This window comes from Chelonia mydas, chromosome 6 (assembly GCF_015237465.2).
Source record: "Chelonia mydas isolate rCheMyd1 chromosome 6, rCheMyd1.pri.v2, whole genome shotgun sequence".
In the NCBI taxonomy this organism is placed as follows: Eukaryota; Metazoa; Chordata; order Testudines; family Cheloniidae; genus Chelonia; species Chelonia mydas.
In genome coordinates this window covers 93,094,252-93,116,781 of record NC_051246.2, presented here as the reverse complement: position 1 = coordinate 93,116,781, position 22,530 = coordinate 93,094,252, and the positions used below count along the sequence as shown (strand labels likewise).

Below are 22,530 nucleotides of genomic sequence, written 5' to 3'. Positions count from 1 at the left end.
CGCAGCCTCAGCGCGGCGCAATGCCAGTGCTCTGGCCCACCGCTCCTGCCAGGCCAGGTGGTAGCGTGGCTGCGAGCTGCCGCTCTGAGCGGTGTGGGAAGGGGGTGGGGGGTTGGGTTGGATAAGGGGCAGGGGGTTCCAGGGGGCAGTCAGGGGACAGGGAGCAGGGGGTGGTTGGATGGGGCGGAGGGTCGGGGGGGTGGTGGTCAGGGGGGTTCGATAGGGGGTGGGGTCCCGGGGGGCAGTTAGGGGCAGGGATGTGGATAGGGGTCAGGGCAGTCAAGGGGCCGGGGGCGGCGGTTGGATAGGGGGTGAGGTCCTGGGGGCAGTTAGGGGACAAGGAGCAGGGGAGGTTGGATGGGTCGGTGGTTCTGAGGGGGGCAGTCAGGGGGCGGGAAGTGGGAGGGGGTGGATAGGGGGCAGGGTCCAGGCTGTTTGGGGAGGCACAGCCTTCCCTACCCGGCCCTCCATAAAGTTTCACAACCTGCATGTGGCCCTCGGGCCAAAAAGTTTGCCCACCCCTGAGTTAGAGGTTTCCAAGACAGGGAATCAATAGTTCTGTGTGTTACAAAATTCATCTTTCAGCATTTATGCTGTTGATGCATTGCAGGTCACCTAGTATGGGGACAGTGAAACTAGAGTTCAGTTTCGTTTCTTGCATTTCCTGACCTAGACCGGGAAGGCTTGTATCAAACAAACGGGGTTTGCTGAGCTCTTCGGTCAAGTGAGTCTTTAAAAGTGGCTGGAAGGAGAATGGGGTCTGGAGTGGGTGAAAAAACGAAGCAGAAATTGAAAATTTAGGGTACAATACAGGGATACGTGGCTGGGGTGTTGTAAAAAGAGCTCAGATGTGGGTGCTTTTAAAGTGAAGATAAGAAGCCCTCACTTCTTGAAGTGGATGTGACATGGTCCTTTACCCTTTTTATACCATCCTCATCCAAGAATCTTAAAGTGCTTTACAGAATTAAATCTCAAAGCTCTTCTTGGGGGGGTAGCTCTGCGTTATCCCCACTGTGCAGATTGGGAAACAGACACAGAGGAAGTGTCTTGCTAGGGAAACACAGCAAATCAATGGCAGAGCTGGGAATAGAACCATGGTGTCCTGACTCCCATTCCTATGCTCTAGCCAAAAGCCCTTACTTCCATGGTATAGGATGGGAAGCCAGATGTGGTCTTGGAGAAAGAGGAAGATCTGTACTGGCACCAGAGTTTTGCAGTTCTGCCAAGTGTCCTGTGTCTTCCTGCCTATAGATCGGGTAAAAATCTTGTGCCAAAAGAGTATTGCATTCCAAATACTCTTTCTCCTAGAAGGCGGAGCACTGGCTGGGGACACAGGAAATTATGGGTTCTGGTTTTGTCTCTTCTACTGACTGGTGGAGTTTCTGTGCTGTTCACAACCATACTGCTGGCCAGGGCCTCGTATCCCTAACCTGGGGGCCAGTTTTGTTTGCCCATTTTAAAATGGGAAACATTGCACAAGGTCGTTTTGGCAGATCTGGGAATAGAATCTTGGTCTCTAGTTTGGCAGACCCAAGTCTCATCCACCTCATCACAATGGCTTTCGGAACAAATATGCCAAATGTTTATGCTTGACTAGGTCTGTAACCACTGCTCTAACCACTAGACAACTCTGCTCCCAGAGCCTGGAGTAAAACCTAGGAATCCTGATAGCTGACATCCCCATCTTGTCTCATAAGTAGTTGTACAACATATTGGTAAAAGTGTCTCTGGCCTCCCTCGAGGGGCTGGCTCATGTAGAGGGTAATAGCCTATTCCTTCAATTGGTTACTACTCCAGTTCAAGCGGAAGAAGTCTGTGCTGTATATCTAAAGGCCCAGAGTTTAAACTCTGCTCGTGGTCATGTGGGGAGAAATAGTTTGTAATTAAAGACTGTATACCCAGAAAGGAGCCAAATTAAGATAGCATGGGTAACATCAGTGCTGGCATTTCCGTGTGTGTGTGTGTGTGGTTTTTTTATATGCTTGCTTTTGCAACTGTAAGTCTAACACAGGTTTTTTATATGCGAAAGACCTCCTAAGTAGACTTACTGAGGGACAGGTGCCTTAAAGTATTGCAAGTGAGCTACAGAGCCTTTTACCTGTAGGTCACCAGTTTGAACCCAGTCCTGTTCAGTAGGGACTGAAAGCTGTTCTCACCTAATATGGATGTTGGCTGATTCCTACATTGGGATGAGTTTGAGTCTTGGTTCCAGCTCTGACATCACAAGTTCACCACCATTATTTGTACTAATGAGCAGATTTGTCAAAGAATTATTTGAGTCGTAAGGACTGAACTAGCACCATCCCTTTAACCAGCAGAAGTCGTCTTTCTCCTCCCTCACCCTCATCAAGGCTGAACTATGCTGGCAGGACAGTGTGTGTGGGAAGCTTGCCCTGGTGCTGCCCTATATATAGATAGATGTCGTTCACCAGGGTTTTCAATCTGGCAGTCACCCTTTCAACTGGGACTAAATCCACACATCTGAGATGACGTTGATGGTTATAGGCAAAAATTTAATTTGCTAATTTACATAACTTGTATAAAATGTCACACTGAGTTGCACAAAACTTGGCAGTGAAAACTTTGGACATGCTGGAAGCAAGAGAGAAGATGAAGCTGAGGCTAATAGTTGGGGATAGTGTCCTTTATCAAGAATGGTTGTCATTAATGCTTGACCCAGGCTGAAAATGCTTGGTTCTTTGAACTGAGTAAAAATCTTGCCCCAATACCGCTGGACATCTCTAATTTAGCAGCGCTCTCTGAAAACAGATTTTTTTTTTTCCATTCTAGTAACTTCTAATTCCAGTTTTAACCTTCTATCCTAGATTCATCACATTGCCCACAATGGAGGATTATATAAAAGACCCTTTAATGAAGTTTTTGAGGAAACACCAATGCTGGTTGCTGTGCTGACGTATGTGGGCTACGGTGTCCTCACCCTCTTTGGGTATCTGCGAGACTTTCTGCGGCACTGGAAGATCGAGAAGTGTCATCATGCATCAGAGAGAGAGGAACAGAAGGTAGTTGCTGGACAGGCAGGGGTGGGATTTGAGCTGGTGTGCAGTGGCATGTCAGCCTGTAGTACCAATTTAAAATGTTTCTATTTCTAGCCCAAATGGGTGCAGAAAGAACCTGCCAATATAGCCTTTGCACAGCTGGTTGGAGTAATCTGTAAACAGCTTGAAACAATAGCACCGAGGTGCTAATTAATTACCTCATAATCTCAATGAGGTGTTAACTCTGGGGCCCACTGATGACCATTTTAGTGTCCACACTGGTGACTGTTTCATTGTCCACCACGTTAACAGAAATATCCAGTTCCTCTGAGATTGAAGATAGAGCACTGATTTATGCCACTGAGGATCTGGCCCTGTATTTGTGTCTGTAGTAAACAAAAGGCAATATAGGGAGAAAGCATAGGAATAACTGTCAAACTACTGAGGAAATAATTTTTATTCCAATAAAAGGCTCTAGAATTAGGGGGTCAAATATTGCTTTTAAGTTAGTGTTCAGTGTGATTTATTTTCATCAAGTGAGGATTAGAGTAGGGTAGCTAAAGTACATGGGCAAACGTGGCCCATAGCTGCTCTAACCTTCAGTATAGAGGATTTATTGGTCATGAATCACACTCTGTATTCTTCACTGGATGTTCTCATCAATGTGCTTCATTGCATGCTGGGTTCTGTAGTCTCCCTGTGTCTCATCTCTGTTAAAATGGGGGCTGCTACAAGCTCCTTTGTTCTGTGCAACAGTGGGGTTTAAGATGCTTTTCTGTGTAGTATCATTACATAAACTCAGTATGCTTCCTGCCAGGAAGGATGAATAAAACTCTCTCTCTTTTCTTTCTCTCCCCCCGCACCCCCCACGCCCCAGTTTAAATGTACTTTATTAAGTTATTAAAAGTGTATGCAACTGCTAGTGCACATGAAATATGGTTGCTGTCCTGCAGAATGTGGAATGCAGTTTCAGGCATGACTAAAGGGGATACTCAATCTGTAGATAGGAGCTGAGATGGGAAGGACTGGGGTTACAGCATTGAGGTTGGTTACTCAGTGAATGCTAGTGCACAATACAGGGGGATTATCCTGAATATCTATAACTAAAGGGGGAGTGGGCAAACTCTTTTGGCCCGAGGGCCACATCAGGGTTGCGAAACAGTATGGAGGGCCAGGTAGGGAAGGCTGTGCCTCCCCAAACAGCCTGGCCTCTGCCCCCTCCCACTTCCCGCCCCCTGACTGACCCCCCTCCCGCCCTAACCACCCCCCTGGGACCCCACACCCTATCCATCCCACCCCTGTCCCTAACTGCCCCCCAGGACCCCACCACCTGTCCAATCCCACCCCCTATCCAACCCCCCCTGGTTCCCTGCCCCTTATCCAACCCCCCCGCCCCCTTCCCCTTACCATGCCACTCAGAGTGGCAGGACAGGCTTGCTCGAAAGCCTGGGAGATGGGTGGCTTGCCCACACAGCAGCGTTGCTGCGGGGGAGGGGCCGGGGACTAGCCTCCCTGGCCAGGAGCTCAGGGGCCGGGCAGGATGGTCCTGTGGGCCGTAATTTGCCCACCCCTGAACTAAAGAGATACTGAATTAGGATTCCCTTACTTCAGACATAATGTATATTTAGAATTTCTGTCCTGAGAGTTGTCCTTCAGCCTAAATTCTTAATGTTTCCCTGAAATGCATTTGTTTTGGGAGATAACTGGTGACTTGAAGCCCTTTGGGAGCGTGTATGTGGAGGATGGCCTTGGGAGCCATTCCTCAATATGGTGGATATGGATCTTGGGTTGGGTCATGAGTTGCAGATAAGATATGCCCCTTTTCTATCCACTTTTATACTGTTCATGACATCTTTGTGGGTGAGTTTGGTGAGAGATTCGGGCTTTTTTTTTTTTTTTTTTTTTTTTTTTTTTTTTTGAGGAATCCATTTATGGTTGGTTGTGAAGGGAGGATCAGGGCATGTGGTGCAATACACTATAAAAATGGAAACTCCCTTTAAAAAATGTTACCAGTGTTGATGAAATGCTGACCTGGTACACTTCCTCACATTCATACCTAGGTTGGAGTAGCTGCTCGTACTGTAAGGTGAACTTAGTTGAGTGCACGTAACTTCTGGAACAAGTTGTGAGCTGCAAGTACTAGACCAGGGAAGGGCAAACTACGGCCCGCGGGCTAGATCCAGCCCCTCAGGGCTTTGGATCCAGCCCGGGGGATTGCCCCCCATGGTGCCGGAGGCGCTGCATCAGAAGTGGCCGGCACCATGTCCTTGGGACCCCAGTGGGGGTCAGAGGGCTCTGTGTGTTGCCCTTGCTTCCAGGCACCGCCCCCCCGCAGTTCCCATTAGCCGGGAACGGGGAACCGCAGACAATGGTAGCCTCGGGGGAGGTACCTGGAGGAGTGGAAAGGGCAGCACATGGAGCCCTGTGCCTGCCCGCGCCCCCCCCCCCCACCCCCCGGGGCTCTGCAGGGACATAGTTCCGGCCGCTTCCCAGAGTGGCGCGGTGTGGGGTCAGGTCAGGCATGCAGGGAGCCTGCCCTGGCCCCGGTGTGGGCCGCTGCCATCCCGGAGCCACTTTAGGTAAGCGGCACCGGGCTGGAGTCCGAACCCCTCCTGCACCCAACTCCCTGCCCTGAGCCCCCTTATGCACCCCACACCCCCTCTGCACCCCAACTCCCTGCCCTGAGCCTCCTTATATACCCCACACCCTTCCTCTGCCCCATTCCCTTGCCCTGAGCCCATTCCTGCACACCGCACCCCCTCCCACACCCCGCACTCCCTCCCACACCCCTGCCCCGGCCCTGCATATAATTTTCCCACCCAGATGTGGCCCTCAGCCCAAAAAGTTTGCCTACCCCTATGCTAGGCTGTGCATCAGGCTCCCTCAATCTGCCTAGAAGTTTGGGAGAGCAAGCTGTAATGAACCTGATGTAGAAACCAGTTTCACCTTGTGGGTTAAGATAGTTATTGAACACCATTTTGAAGCAGTGTCCCTTTAAGAAGTTTCAAGTATTTAATCTTTCAGGGTCCTGATTACTTGCCCAGTTGACTCACAGTGGTAAAGAATGGACTTCCTTGCGTAGAGAAGAAGTGACTCTTATTTTATAATTGAAACTTGTATCATTATGCAAGTAAGTATAAGTGCTTGATAGAGGCTGTTGGCCTAAAATAGTCTCTCCCAGCCTTGTTGCATCTAACTGTATGGAAATGAGAATCTTTTTATTCTCCTCATGCAGATACAAGAGACTGGCAGGTTAAACAAAGCATTGCATTTAGATTTCTGAAGTAATACTTTGTTAATGTTTGTAAGTTACTTGGGAGATGAACAGCACAACATAGGGGGATAAGTGTTTGGAAGATCCTGCTGTCTAGGTGACCAGCGTGCAATGAGTTTATTATATGTAGTTATTAGTCATAATGTTTGCAATGCTTTATACAATAAACCCTGTCTTAAACAACCACCCAAGGGGTGAGCAAAAGAAGATTGCTTAGTGCAGGTGGCCATTTAATGGAAGATTGAACAAACTTGTACTGGAAATCATGGGTTTACTTCAAAGTGGCTATGTAATATGGTTGTATTTCCTAGTTCATTGTAGTTTATAGGGGCATGGTCTGCAATTAGATCCAAAATGTAATAGTTTTGAAAAAATAAATGAGTGCTAATAGAAATATTAACTTTTCACCTGGAAAAAAATAATTTTCTTTGGGGATTAAACTATGTCCTCTGCCACCTAACATTTCAGCTTTGTGGTAGTGCACAGAACCAGAAAGTGACTAGATTAATTTGGATTTTCAAACCTGTTTTTTAGTTTGACAGTATCCTTTGGCTTGCCTACAGTATCCTTGGACTTATTGCAGGGGAAATTAATAACACTCCAGATAAGCCTGATATCCTCTCACTGCTGCTTATATACAGCTCACAAATGGAGGAAGCCTTGTAAATTTTGTTTCTAGCTTCCTTTAAAATATATCCAACTGACATTTCCCTGGTAACTGCTGTTATGAAACACATCCTCTGAGGACAATTAGCAGCTTGTTCTAGGGCATTTAAACTGTTGAGAATTTTTGGTAGCCTTTATCAGCTTGAAGGAAGCCTGTCCATGTCTAACATGCAGTAGCACATACCTTTGGAGCTTACAGCAAACCTTCCCAGTAACTGTGTAAGTTAAATCTGGAAAACCCATATTGTACTTGATAAGTAGGATTGAATGTTACTCCCATCTAAAAGTGACCTGTATGTGGCTGACTACTCTGTCCCTGGGAATCGGAAGACCTATGGTGGTGGTTGGTGCAAAGCTAGATAGGTAATTGGTATTAATTTCTTTTAAGCGCCAAAGAAAGGGTGGTGATAAAAACCAGCTGCAGGGTATGTCTGCAGGGTTGGTCTGTTCTTCCCTCTGAGCTAATAGGTTTACCCTGGGGGAGCTGTACTGGAGATAAGAGTTCTCCTAGAGGTGAGGAAGGTGGCAATGTTTGTTGTTAGTTGGGAGACTCCATTTTGAGTCAGGTTGACAGGGCTCACTAGCCCCTCTCCTAGTAGACTCTGACCAGGAGTCTAAACAGCCTGTTTCAGCTTTGAAAGATTGAGTTTTGCCCTGGCTGAGGCCTTTACCAGGCTGAAAAGATTTTTGTTCAGGTTAGTCAAAGGGCTTGTCCACACAAGAGATTTTTCCAGTACTATTATATCTGTCTAGTTAAATTACTATGGATAAACCAGTACAACTCCCCAGGTGGAGACATTTATTCCAGAAGAAGAGTGGCTTTTTTGGCTTAGCTTAAACTATTTTCAAAGCAACATAAACTAACGTGGAAAAAGGCACTCTGATACTGAAATATAGATGTCCTCACGGGAAGTTACGCTGGTCTAACAGTTTAAATTCATACACTACTTCTTACTGGTATAACTTTCCCATGTAAACCAGACCAAGGGTTTGTTCTGACTCTGAGTTTTTTACTTTATCTGGGAGCTATATTCTTATGAAGTTGCTATGGGAGTTTGATAAGTGAAGTAACTTCAGTTCCTATGGAACCTAAAACTAAAAAAAAAAAAAAAATTTCTCCTATATTTTTAATGCTCCTGTGTGTCTTTCTGCTTCTGTGCCCTTCACAACATCTGAGGGCAAGTCTGAGCCTAGTATAGTAAGAAAACTGAATACAGATTAAAATCTCACCCTCAGAGATGTTTCAGTAAGCTACTATCACAGACCGGACACCTTCCTAGTCTGGGCACAATCTTTCCCCTGGTACAGCCCTTGTTCCAGCTTAGGTAGTAGCTAGGGGATTTCTCATGACTGCAGCCCCCTTTGTTCTGTTCCATCCCCTTATATAGCTTTTGCAAAAGGCAGGAATCCTTTGTCCCCTCTGGGTTCCCACCCCTCCTTCTAAATGGAAAAGCATCAGGTTAAAGATCGATTCCAGTTCAGGTGACATGATCACATGTCACTGTAAGACTTCATTACCCACTTGCTAGTACACAGGAAGCTTACGAGTAAACAAAGCCATCTACAGTCAATTGTCCTGGTTAATGGGAGGTATCAAGATTCCAAACCACATTAATGATCCAGACTTTGCATAATTACAATAGGCCCTCAGATTTATATTTCATATTTCTAGTTTCAGATACAAGAGTGATCCATTTATACAAATAGAATGACCACACTCTGTAGATTATAAGCTTTGTAATGATATGTTACAAGAGACCTTTTGTAGGAAGCATATTCCAGTTACATTATATTCACACTTATTAGCATATTTTCGTAAAATCATATAGAGTGCAACGTCACACTAGTTCCCTGTGTTCTCTGCCTTATTTCCAGCAAAATAAGTCCACCTAAGGAGACATGCTTTGCTTCTCTACTCTAAGACAAGTACACTGCCTGTAATTGCTACAGTTACAAGCTACCACACCGTTCTTTCTAGGCAAACATATTTCATTCTTAAAGTCAAAGCAATGCAGAGGAATAGTTTTAAAATAATAAAAGAACTTCCATGCATGCTAATAAGCTTACCAGAGATCACTCCAGCTGCAAAATAGGCTCTGGAAGGGGCAGCCTTCAGACTCTACCAGGGCTTTTACTGTGGTTTCAAGTTCATCACACCCTTTGTTCTGAACAAGGAAAAACCCATGACTCTGAGTCACTCATTTATCCAGTCTGCCTTTTTGAAGAGACCTTGTATAGGTTATCCACTAGACAATGGATCTCTTCTCGAAGTGCAGCTTCAAAAGGATGGATTTGAAGGAGGGCTGTCAAGCAATTAAAAAAATGAATCGTGCGATTAATAACAATAATAAAATACACAAATATTTTAAAAAATGGTGTGTTTTCTAAGTTTTCAAATATATTGACTTAAATTACAATGCAGAATACAAAGTGTACATTGCTCACTTTATATTTATTTTTGATTACAAATATTTGCACTGTAAAAAACAAGACATAGTACTTTTCAATTCACCTCATACAAGTACTGTAGTGCAATCTGTTTATCATGAAAGTTATATTTACAAAAGTAGAATTATGTTAAAAAAAAAAAAAAAAAAAAAAAAAACCCAGAAACCTGCATTCAGAAATAAAACAATGTAAAATTTTAGAGCCAATGGCTCAGACAAACAAGTTTACAATTTACAATGTCACTGGAAAGTGAGAACAGGCATTGGTATGGCACTGTTGTAGTCAGCATTGCAAGGTATTTAAGTCCAGATATGCTAAACATTTGTATGCCCCTTCATGCTTTGGCCACCATTCCAGAGGGCATGCTGATAGCACTCGTTTAAAAAATAATGCATTAATTAAACTTGTGACTGAACTCCTTGTGGGAGAATTGTATGTCCCCATCTCTGTTTAACCCGCATTCTGCCACATATTTCATGTTATAGCAATCTCAAATGATGACCCAGCACATGTTCATTTTAAGAACATTTTCACTGCAGATTTCACAAAACACAAAGAAGGTACCAATCTGAGATTTCTAAAGATAGCTACAGCACTCGATCCAAGGTTAAAGAATCTGAAGTACCATCCAAAATCTAAGCAGGACGAGGTGTGGAGCATGCTTTCAGAAGTCTTAAAAGAGCAAAACACTGATGTGGAAACTACAGAACCCGAACCACCAAAAGAGAAAATCAACCTTCTGCTGGTGGCATCTGCCTCAGATAATGAAAATGAACATGCATTGGTCCACTCTGCTTTGGATTGTTCTTGAGCAGAACCCATCATCAGCATGGATGCATGTGCCCTGGAATGGTGGTTGAAGCATGAAGGGACATAGGAATCTTTAGTGCATCTGGCATGTACATATCTTGCGATGCCAGCTACAATAGTGCCATGAGAATGCCTGTTCTCACTTTCTGGTGATGCTGTGAACAAGAAGTGGGCAGCATTATCTCCTGCAAATGTAAACAAACTTGTTTGTCTGAGCAATTGGCTGAACAAGAAGTAGGACTGAGTGGGTTTGCAGGCTCTAAAGTTTTACATTGTTTTATTTTTGAATGCAGGTGTGTTTTTTTACATAATTCTACTTTTGTAAGTTCAACTTTCATGATAAACAGATTGCACTACAGTACTCGTATGAGGTGAATTGAAAAATACTATTTCTTTATCATTTTTACAGTACAAATATTTGTAATCTATACACTTTGATTTCAGTTAAACACAATACAATATATATGAAAATGTTTTTCTACATTCAAAATATATAATACATTTCAGTTGGTTTTCTATTGTTACAGTGCGATTAAAACTGTGATTATTTGTGATTAAATTTTTTTGAGTCAATCACATGAGTTAACTGTGATTAATCGACAGCCCTCATTTGAAGTAGGTCATTTGCATTCCTTACACCCCCAAGTATTTGCTAGGAAATCCACTCCACACGTATTGTCCCAAAAAGTCCTTTGAAGTTCCTAAACCAGCAGTGGGCATACTTTTTGTCTCAAGGGCCACATCTGGGTATGGAATTGTATGGAGGGCCATGAATGCTCACAAAGTTGGGGTGCAGGAGGGGGTGCGGGCTCTGGCTGGAGGTGCAGGCTCTGGGGTGGGGCCAGAAATGAGGCAGTGAGGCTGTGGGAGGGGTCTCCAGGCAGGGGGTTGGGGTGTGGGAGGGGTCTCCAGGCAGGGGGTTGGGGTGTGGGAGGGGGGGTGAGGTCTCCAGCTAGAGGTGTGGGCTCTGGGGTGGGGCTGGGGATGAGGGGCTTGGGGTGTAGGTGGGTGCTCTAGGCTGGAACTGAGGGGTTTGGAGTGTGGGAGGGGGCTCCGGCTGGGGCAGGGGGTTGGGGCACCGTGGGAGGGGGTGAGGGCTCTGGCTGGGGTGCAGGCTCTGGGATGGGGCTGGGGATGAGGGGTTTGGGGTGCAGGAGGGTGCTCTGGGCTGGGATCGAGGGCTTTGGAGGGCGAGAGTGGGATCAGGGCTGGAGCAGGGTGTTGGGGTGCGGGAGGGGCTCAGGGGTGCAGGCTTCAGGTGGCGCTTATATCCAGCAGCTCCCAGAAGTAGCGGCATGTCCCCCCTCTGGCTCCTATGCGGAGGCACAGCCAGGTTCCTCCCTGTAGTTCCTGGCCAATGGGAGCTGCAGGGGTGGCGCTTGGGGCGCGAGAGCGTGTGGAGCACCCTGGCTTCCCCTGTGCTCAGGAGCTGGTGAGGGGGACATGCTGCTGCTTCCAGGAGCCGCGCAGAGCGGCCCCTGACCCCGCTCCCTGGCTGGAGAGTGGGAGAGGGGCAAGCCCCAGACCCCGCTCCCCAGCAGGAGCTCGAGGGCCGGATTAAATCAGCTGGTGGGCCGCAGTTTGCCCATCCCTGTCCTAAATGTGATGAGATTGTATTAATCATGTCTTCCTCCTAAAGAACCTCTATAGATAGTACATAAACTACTCCCAAAATACTTAAGTTAAACCTTCCTGAATTAAGCTTAATTCCATAAGGTTTGTCCAGGATATTGTTATCTGTAAAACTCACTTCCCCTTGAGGTTCTAAAAACTTTAATTCTCCTTAGGTAGGAAAGGACACATCTGAGATCCCTGGTCTACCTGGGAGGTCCATTCTGTGACTGGATTTGGTTTACCCTTCTGTAATTTAAATTACCTGTGGAGGAATAAATAGGTTTGGTTTTTTTTTTTTTTTTTTTTTTCTGCTCTGCTATGTGAAGGTGGCTAAGAAGGGCTTTTAAAAAAACAATTCTACATGCTCTTTTTTAGAAATATCAGGACTGTTGCATCTCGTTGTGACGCTTTGGGTTTCCCCCAGATCTGCAGGGCATTCAGTCACTGCCTGCCTGCTCTGTAGCCCTGGGTGCTGTTGTGCTGTAAGCATGCTGCTCATGTCAGGGCTCTAAGCCACAGCTGTACAATGCTAGTCTTTCCTCTTTTTGTTTGTGGTTTTCCTTGGAGGATCCAGAGCAGTGGATGAGGTACCATGCTAACTGAAGGAGAAGGGGTTAAATCTTTAACAAAAACGTTTTTCTTCCAGATGTGTAACATGAGTTGGAGTTATTTGGTCTGTCGGAATCTAATTAAAAGCTTTGAAAGAAGTATGAATAAATATTACTTTCCTCTCAATCAAGATTTACTTCCATGGTACAGTGGAACCTCAGAGTTATGAACAGCTCGGGAATGGAGGTTGTTTGTAATTCTGAAATGTTCAGAACTCTGAACTAAACATTATGGTGGTTCTTTCAAAAGTTTACAACTAAACATTGACTTAATACATCTTTCAAACTTTACTATGCAGAAGAAAAATGGTGCTTTTAACCATATTAATTTAAATGAAACAAGCACCGAAACAGTTTCCTTACCTTGTGAAATCTTTTTTTTAAACTTTTCCTATATTTTTAGTAGTTTACATTTAACACAGTAGTACACTGTATTTGCTCTTTTTGGTCTCTGCTACTGCCTGATCATAGAATCATAGAATATCAGGATTGGAAGGACCTCAGGAGGTCATCTAGTCCAACCCCCTGCTCAAAGCAGGACCAATCCCCAATTTTTGCCCCAGATCCCTAAATGGCCCCCTCCAGGATTGACCTCACAACCCTCCTGATTGCAGACTTCCAGTTCCAAATGAGGTGTGTGGTTGAGTGGTCCATTTGTAACTCTGGTATTCGTAACTCTGAGGTTCTACTTAGACTTAATGTCAAAACATTAATTCTTCACTCTTTCATATGAGCTCCTCAATAAAACAGGCCAGACAAGTCCTGAATTTCTAATATGAAAAACAGCTTGCATGGATTTTCTTCCTGTCTGTCTTCCTCTATCATAAACTCCAGCTTTTCCTCCTGTGTAGGTCACTTTTAATGAAAGATGCTTTTCTTGCACCACTACATCAGGTGAATAGTGAATTCTACATAGTCTCACTGCTCTTCTGATGTCAAACTTCCTTTTAATTGAACAGTAAATAAAGAAATTTTGTTATCCTTTCAAGCTTTCAAAGTGGGCCAAGGGAGTACGTTACCCTGTGCTCAGATGAGTCAGTGTTGTCAGTAAGCTTGAAGTTCTTCCTTGTTATCCATTCAAGACATACATTTGGTTTTCCTGAGAGATATGTTGGAAAGGAAGCTGGAGTTCAGGAAACATTTGTGCAAACAAACTTTGTGGGATATAAGTGATAATGCAAACTATAGAGAAGAGTTTGTCAGAATTCAGCTTTACAATTGGGATTCTGAACACAAGTTTGGGAAATTTAGAAATTAATTTCCACAGTAATGCTAATGCTGCTGTATTAATTGCATTAAAGTATGTTGTTTTTCTGAAAATGAACTGTAAAAAGGGTACCTTCATACAGAAGAATTCCTTGCTCTCAGTTGCAGCTGAACACACAGTGAACAGGAACTGCTGCACTGGGAGAGGAGGAGTTGGGAAAGTAGGCCCCAGCGGGGGCCACCCCTTCTCTATCTCTTCTCTACAATGGGATGTAAACAACTGAGGAAATTTTACTCATCTCCTGGGATTGAAATATGGATAATGTGGATAATGGAATGCCCTAGGAATTGGGAAGTTTAGGTTCTGGTTCTGGTTCTGCTGCTATGTGGAGTTCGGCAAGCAGCTTTCCCTGTGCCTCAGCTTCTCAGCAGAGATGTATGTAGGGAATGACACCTCAGTGAAGTTCTTTAAAATCAGTGGCTGAAAAGTGTTCAGTGTGATCATATATTGCATTTTTCTTGAGTGCACTTAAAAGTGCATCCCAAACTGATGCAGAAAACTGGCTCTCCTTGTATCACAACAGACTAGGCATATGATCTTTTCTCTTGTTTGAATGCCCTTAATGTATCTTTTGCAGGACTTTGTCCCATTGTATCAGGACTTTGAAAACTTCTACACAAGGAACCTTTACATGCGCATTCGAGACAGCTGGAACAGACCAATCTGCAGTGTACCTGGGGCCAAAGTGGACATGATGGAGAGACTTTCCCAGGACTACAATTGGACATTTGTGTGAGTTAAAGCTTGGGGAAAGATTCCCAACAACTAGTCTTGAGTGGAGAATGCCTGTGGGCTATGAAACTGTCTTTGAAGGAGCAGCAGGTCCTGCACAGACTAGTGGATAAGAGGGAAGGTCTTCTCCTGGATCAGTTATTGGTTAAAACATAGGAAACAAAGGGTAGGAATCAACTGTCTTTTTTCACAGTGGAGAAAGGTAAATTAGCAGGTTCCCCAAGGGGTCTGTACTGGGACCAGCGCTGTTCAACATAGTCGTAAATGATCTGGAAAATGGGTAAACAGTCAGGTGGCAGACAATACAAAATTACTCAGGATAGTAAAGTCCAAAGCAGACTGAAGAGTCTGTCTCTCAAAACAGGGTGACTGGACAACAAAATGGCAGATGAAACTCAATGTTGATAAATGCAGAGTAATGCACAATGGAAAACAAATCCCAACTATACACAAAAATGATGGGGGTCTAAATTAGCTGTTATGCAAGAAAAAGATTGTGGAGTCATTGTGAATAGTGCACCGAAAACATCTGCTCGATGTGCAGTAGCAGTCTAAAAAAGCTACCAGAATGTTAGGAACTATTAGGAAATGGATAGATACTATGACAGAAAATATCATAATGCCCCTAGATAAACCCATAGTACACCCATACCATGAATACTGCATGCAGTTCTGGTCTCCCCATTTCGAAAAAAACATATTTAAATTGGAACAAGTAGAGAGAAGAGCAGCAAAAATTAAGGTATAGAATAGCTTCCATATGAGGGGAGATTAAGACCGGGACTGTTCAGCTTGGAAAAGAGGTGTGGGGATGGGGGAAGAGAAATATGGTAGCTGTCTAAAAAATCATGACTGTTGTGGAGAAAGTGAATAAGAAAGTGCTATTTACCCATTCACATAACACAAGAATCAGGGGGTCACCTAATGAAATTAATAGGCAGCAGATTTAAAACAAACATAAGTAAGTACTACTTCCCACCACTCACAATCAACCAGTGGAACTTGTTGCTAGGGGAAGGCCAAAACTATAACTGGGTTCAAAAAAGTATCCGATAAGTTCCTGGAGGATAGATCCATCAATGGCCATTAGCCAAGATGGTCAGGGATGCAATCCCATAATGGGCCCTGAGACTTTTTAAACCTGTGATTACTAGATGCTGGGACTGGAGGACAGATGATGGATCACTCCCTAATTGCCCTGTTCTGTTCATTCCCTCTGAAGCACCTGGCACTGGCCACTGTCGAAGACAAGATACTGGGCTAGATGAATCATTGGTCTGACCCAGTATGGCCATTCTGATTGTTCTTAGAAGTGCCACAAATTTGAACCAAGGAACTTCAGAGTTTGAGATGCTAATTCCTCTTCACTGGGGTTATGACTTACACCAAGTGTAAACGATTACACATCTCTAAACACAGTGATTAGAAGTGTTTTTATATCATTGTATGGAAGGGTTCACGTAGTAGTGGGAAGCCAGTGGTAAAATCAGGCCAGAACCTTTGAGGGTATTTACTGTGTATGCTGTTTAGCCTGTCTCACTTCTGGTGACTTTGTTCTGACATGGATTAGAATTCAAGTGAGAGTTTGGTATTCTGGCTCCTGGAGTGTACTGTTGTGTTAATTGAGATTGAATATGTAAGCCAAAGGTGTTAACCCAGTCACTGTCCAACATTAAATAGTTTTAAACAAGGTTTGGGGTTTGGTATTCAGAGACCTCCGCCTGCCTAGAACCATGGCAAGTAGTATACTATAAAATTCATGCAAAAGGTTAGTAGTTTGACTGAAACACACAAAAGGAAAAGACTCAAAATGAGGCAGAGAGCATTGAAACTGAAATTGATAAGTTAACTTTGTTTTGGGTAATCGAAGTCCTTTTTTGGAAACACTGAATATTAGTTAATCTTTTTATTTAGCCAAACCATTTTTGGTGGTGAAGTAAAGGGTGAGTTCTGTTGTTCAGTTCTGAGTTGGGAATGAGTCACTTTCCTGCTTTAGACAAGACCGATATAGAAAGGATAGTAAAGATGGGGGGAAACGCAGCTTTTGTTGATGATCTCAGGATACAGGGTGGCTGGTTAGTTGTGGATGGATGCTTTAGGCTGACAGGTGGGCCACGACAGCTGTTCTGGACTCAAGCTCACCATGGATATCATCTGGTTGGTCTGGGCAGGTCCCTCTCCTTCACTGGTCCTTCTCAGGCCGAACAGAGCTGGATGGACTGTCTCATTCCATTGTGCTGGTGCCATGTAATATGGTTGGCTTCAGGATCACATGAAAAGCTGGGAGGGAGAGAGCAGGAGGAAGATATAAGGGACAGAAAGAAGCACATGAGGGAGGGGAATACAGCAGGATCTCACATTTATCAAGTTATGGTCCTTGCTGGTTTAGCGATAATGGTCCTGTGCTTCCACTGGAGTATCAAAGTCTAGTGTTACAGCAACAATCCTTCCACTACTCCTTCAGTGATGATAAAAGGTTTTTCTTCTTCCCCAAAGTCTCTTAAGAACCCCAAAAAGGAGTGATGAGTGGTGATTTCATTATTTTATCCATCAATTAGACAAAACTTCCTACATGCCAATTTTGGTTCACTGATTTCTGATCCCACGCTGTTTTTGTTTAACCAGGCATGATCTTAACACATTCCTTGAATTATATTAGTTGGCCTCTTTATACTAATTCAGTCCTTGTCTTGCTTTTGTATCTTTTCCCATCAACATTTGTTACAGGATATTGTGACATTCCATTAACTTTCACTCATTTCTCACAGCTGAGCATGCAATTAGGGTAAATTTGTGGGCTCGATTATCACAACAGTACATTTCACACAAACACCACATGATTGTCTAATGCTGAGTTTAGCAGGAGTGCTCTGGGTCAAGACTGAAATAAACTGGCAGAGCTGTGGGGTGGAAACCAGAAGTGGAATAGCAAGGGTTTATACAGATCAAGTCTGAGGTACCCTGACAGAGGTTGTATGTAAGAAACCTGTACAGCCCAACACACAGTGTAACTTGATTTCTGTCCTTGGCTTTCAAGAGTATTATATTTAATGCAACTCTTTTCCACTACAGTTTGTTCTTGCCCCGTATTGCAACACACCAGTGCTGACTTCCAGATGCATTTCCTTTGTGTGCTGGGGGGATATCCTGTTGGGGGTAGTGCCAACCCAATTGGTCTAAAAAATTCATTTTTAAAATGGAAAGAAAAGGCTCGAAATTTGGGAGTGGGAGGCTGAAGAAAGGAGATAGCTAACAAATGGTTCGAAAAACCTTCAGCATTCTTTTAAAAATTTAAGACAGTATTCCAAAGAACATCTACTGGCTTCTAGCCTTCATTTAATTTTTTAAAATATATAAGCATAAAAAAGATGAGAAATCAGATATTTGTAAAAAATGGTTTATATACCTTTAACACATCTAGCTTGAATTAGAGACCCCAGCAATGAAAGAGCATCCTTGTTCAGCTAATTTTAGTTTTGAAAATGAGGGCCATATCCATGTAAACTTTCTGGCCACTGGCTGTTGGTCTCTCCTAGTTCCATGCATTTCCTAGCAAGCTAATGGTAGCTAGTGTATTCTTGTGTAGCTGGATCTTGGGTTTGATTGTCAGTGTCTTAACATGTGATGTTATTGAAATACAGGTACACAGGGAGAGTGATAAAAGACGTTATTAACATGGGTTCCTACAACTATCTTGGATTTGCTCAGAACACTGGAATTTGCAAAGAAGCAGCAGCTAAAGTACTGACACAGTATGGAGCTGGGGTATGCAGCACTAGGCAGGAAATGGGTAAGTTTGGGTGGGGGGCAGGTGTTTTCAAAGTATGTACGTAAATCATCATCTGTTCATTAGTCTCTACAAAACATTGTATGGTTCCAGCTTTTGAACCTCAGATGAAACAGTGAAGAAATCACAACTATAGAGTGAAGATGAATTCTGTGTTCTTTTCTGTTCTGGCATGCTTAGTTTACACAGCCACAACAGTCTTCATTGATATGTTCTCAGATTTTCCACCGATCCTTCCCCTCATCCCCCCCTCCCCCTCCCTTTTCTGGATCATACCAAAAAAAAAATATTCTAGCTGTTGAAAAACCTCTTGTGGCACAGATTTGGCCCCAGGTTCATTTGGTCTACTTTTGACTTATCTTTTGCTATTTTACGTGCAGGAAATCTGGACAAGCATGAGGAGCTGGAAAAACTAGTGGCCAGATTCCTGGGTGTGGAGGCTGCAATGACTTATGGGATGGGGTTTTCAACCAACTCAATGAACATTCCTGCTTTAGTTGGCAAGGTATGGCTTCAGAGAGAATGGGTAACAGGGTGTGAGGCATGAAGTTTCTGCTTATGGACTCTTTAGGGGTTGTTCACTCTTTTTTCAAAGAAGTCACTGCAAATGTTCTTTGCAGAAACAGGTCCTGATATGTCATCAATACTGTATCTCAACCCAAGGGTCTTTTGGGGACAGTGTGTGCTTGGACCTATAATGCTCTAGAATGGCTCGAGTTGGGAGAGAGCACAACCCCGTGGGACTTCTAGTTTCTGCAGGCCACACCTTGATATTAAAGATGGTGATTACTTCCATAAACTGCCCAATTACAGACTGTTCTGACAGCTTGCTGGGAGACTGAATCAGCTGAATGCCACTTCTAACTGGCATAAAATTGAGCCAAGTTGGGCATCCCAGTCATAAACTTGGAAACCTGTAATCTCTCATACAGATAGTAGTTACTAGGGAAGAAAAATTTCCTTTGATGTAATAAACACATAAAAGAACAAACATTTTGTTCACTAAATAGTTCTGCATTAATGAATACAATGATCATCCAGGTCTGCAAAATAATAGGTCAGCTGCCTGACAGCACAGAACTCAGCCTGAATCTCTTGCATCTCTAAATGGTGTTACCTAATCACAGGAGATTAAGGCCTGGTCTACGCTGGGGGGGCGAGCTAAATCGGTTTAAATTACGCAACTTCAGCTATGAAAATAGAGTAGCTGAAGTCGACATACATAGAGCTACTTACCGCGGTGTCTTCACTGTGGTAGGTTGACTGCTGAAGCTCCCCCGTCGACTCCGCCTACGCTTCTCACTCGGGTGGAGTACCGGAGTTGATGGGAGAGCGCTCGGCAGTCGATTTATTGCGTCTTCACTAGATGCGATAAATCGACCCCGGCTGGATCAATCGCTCCGAAGGTAAGTGTAGACATGCCCTGAGAGATGGAGAAGACCTGTTAAACTCCATTTAATCCATCTCCCTCTGTTGGTATAGTACAAAGTATGTCTATTGCTGTCTCCTGTTCAGGTTTAAATATAATCTAATGGGGCTTCTCCTTCCCTTGGGAGATAATTCTACAGCCGTACACATCTATCAGGATTTTTTCTTGGTACAATTTAAATATTCCCATTTTTAATTTCATCCTGTTATTCCTAATTATTCCCCCTTGGACCCTTCTGAATTCCTCCTATGGTGTTTGAACCTCTCAAATTTCTGTTGCTTCATCTCATCTCCTGCCTTTTTCTGTGTGTAGTCCTTTTCTTAAATACCTTCAGTGCCTGCCTCTGACACTGCTTACAATTTTCCTAAGCAGCAGAAGTGAAATTGACAATATTCTGGGCAGTTTCACTGAAGCTATTCAGAATCTTGTGGGCATCAGTGAAAATGAAAGCTTTGCTCACTTTCACTGTATTGACACCTGGGTAGCTCTGAGCAGCATCCAGGGTTGCAGTAGCTGTCTGCAGATTGAAGAGGATCACTGTGTGTTTGTATTGTAAAGTTATTTCCACAACTATAGAAACTAGCACTTATGTTGAATGATTGCTTAAATTTTCCAGATACTGCTGGCTTAGCTGCTGCCATAACTTTCTATCCCTGTGTGTGAACATTTACCATGGTAAAGTCTTTCAAGTCCTAGGTTTCCTGGTTTATTTTCTCAAGATGCCTTGTTTTTCTATTTAAAACTATCTGAAGTAATGAGTAAGATTTTGTGACAGATTATCAAATACTTTATAAAAATTAAGTTATTTACCATTTACAGTTATTCTCATCCAAGGATCTTAATTGTTTTACTTCTGTGCTATAAGGTGATTTCTAGGGTGTATGATGAAGAAGGGTCTTCAGAAGGAGTTTCAACTCAATGCAGTAATAGAAATTAAAATGACCAGATTTGGGATAGTCCATCAAAAATTGAAGTGTTCATGTTGTTTTCTCCAGGCATTCTAGACCCCTGTTATATATCATTAATAACAATAACAATGGAATAGCTGCTAGAAACAGTAGCAGGTTTGGGAGAAAAGTTCAAGAGCTTGTAGGGACTATGGGGAGGGAATGAAAATTCAAAAAAAGCTAGTGTCAGCTGCAAGGATAATTTCACTTGCTGACCAGAGAATGCATATTTCTGATGCAGCAATGGAAATTTAGAATTTTTTAAAACATTCTTATTTAAGTTAAACATTTTGCATCGATTGCATCTGATATAGTTTGAAGATTAAAGTTAATAGGGTTAGTCTTCCTTTTGTCAATTGTAGGTATTAGAGAAACTAGTAATTTTCACCTATTTTTATTCCTTTTAGTAATAAGACTGCTTTCTTTTTCATTTTGCCTAATAATTATAAAGTCCCCATAATTATAAAGTCCCCAAAGATTAGATAATTCTGCTTTTTTGGATGTCCTTATCTTTCCTCTACAAGTCTCACCTGACCCTCTGTTATTGTGTGATTGTGTCCTGTCTCCTCTTCTAAGACTCTGGAGCATGTCCCTGGTGAAGCAACTACTTCATGCTCTTCGCATTTTGTTTTGGAAGATACGTGGTCTCTTTAGCCTTAAAAAATGTTTGTTCTTGGAATTGACCAGCTGTTTTCCACACTGGTAGATATTAATACTTCTTCCAATTGCATCTTATGTAGAAGTATTAAGTGCTCAAAATCTAATATCTTTGAAATGCCATGTTGTGTGAATCCCACAGTCTTTACTATGGCTGATTTAAGTAGCCAGGGACAACTTTCCCTCATGGTTTTTCACTACTTCCTGTCCCTCAGTGAAATGATGTTGATCCAGGTTTCTCTGAAAACTTCCTGGATCCTAAAGTTGTCTTCTGTGTGGCATAGGCTCGTCTTTTGTGTATACTTGATTCTGGTTGTGCATTACTCCAGATATCTATTGTAGGTAACTGAAATCCTCCATGAGTACAGTGTAACAGACGAGTATTTATTTCATCAATATAGATCCAAAATAAATTTATTTAATGTACCATCAATATCTCTCTAGAAGGAGCCTCAGAGGTGCTGAGTGAGGTTAACCAGCATTTCTGGATCTTCTGAAGGAACACAAATGCTAAAATGTCAAGGTCCAAGACTTTTATTTTCTTTCTCAATCTGCAGATTGATTGGGTTTTTTAAAACATAATTAGATGATACTCAGCTATTATGGTGATGAAGGCCATGTAAATATAAATTGGAAGGGCACATTGAGGGATGCTGGGTGACCTAGGTTTGCACTGCAATTAAAAAAACAAAACAAAAAACTGGCATGAAATCTGAGCTGGGTCAATTGATTCGGGCTCACAAGGCTAAAAATGGCAGTGTAGACGTTTGGCCTTGGGCTGGACTCTGGCTCTGAGATCCTGTGAGTGGGGAGGGTCTCAAAGCCCGGGGTCCAGCTGTCCAGAGGTACCCGTTAGCTAATCAGGAAGACTAGCAGTCTTTCATTATTTACACTGTAATTAGGCATTTACATCACACTTGATAAGCCTAAAATAGAAGTCACCACAGCTGGGCTGGTCACGAAAGAACTGCTTGAGCATTTTTTTCCTCTGTTCTTCAAAAGCTTTAGTGACATCTTCAGTTACTACTTAAGTCTCCATTCTACTTTTGTCATCAGTGAGGGGATTGCGAGCACAATAATAGGACCTAACCTACCCCAATAGTGTCTAGTCAGCATAGCCAGCAAGAGGGACTCATAGGCTCCATAAGCATGAGGTAATTGATCTGTTGCTCCCCATGGACTGTCAGCAACAGGACACCCTGAACTGATGTTGAAAACTGCATAGCTGTAATGCAGATAGGACATAGTCATTTTTTCAACACTGACAAAAATGATTGAGAACAGTTGTCCTTTCT

At 43.3% G+C, this 22,530-nt stretch overlaps 1 protein-coding gene across 1 annotated transcript in view; it reads left to right on the top strand.

The window, feature by feature from the left end:
- Window positions 1–22,530, top strand: part of SPTLC2 (serine palmitoyltransferase long chain base subunit 2) — a 118,404-nt gene that overhangs the window by 21,375 nt on the left and 74,499 nt on the right. The window contains exons 2-5 of the mRNA XM_037900759.2: window positions 2,826–3,020; window positions 14,261–14,415; window positions 18,057–18,205; window positions 18,583–18,707. Coding sequence (XP_037756687.1) covers window positions 2,826–3,020; window positions 14,261–14,415; window positions 18,057–18,205; window positions 18,583–18,707 — 624 coding nt within the window. The remainder of the gene's footprint in view (window positions 1–2,825; window positions 3,021–14,260; window positions 14,416–18,056; window positions 18,206–18,582; window positions 18,708–22,530) is intronic.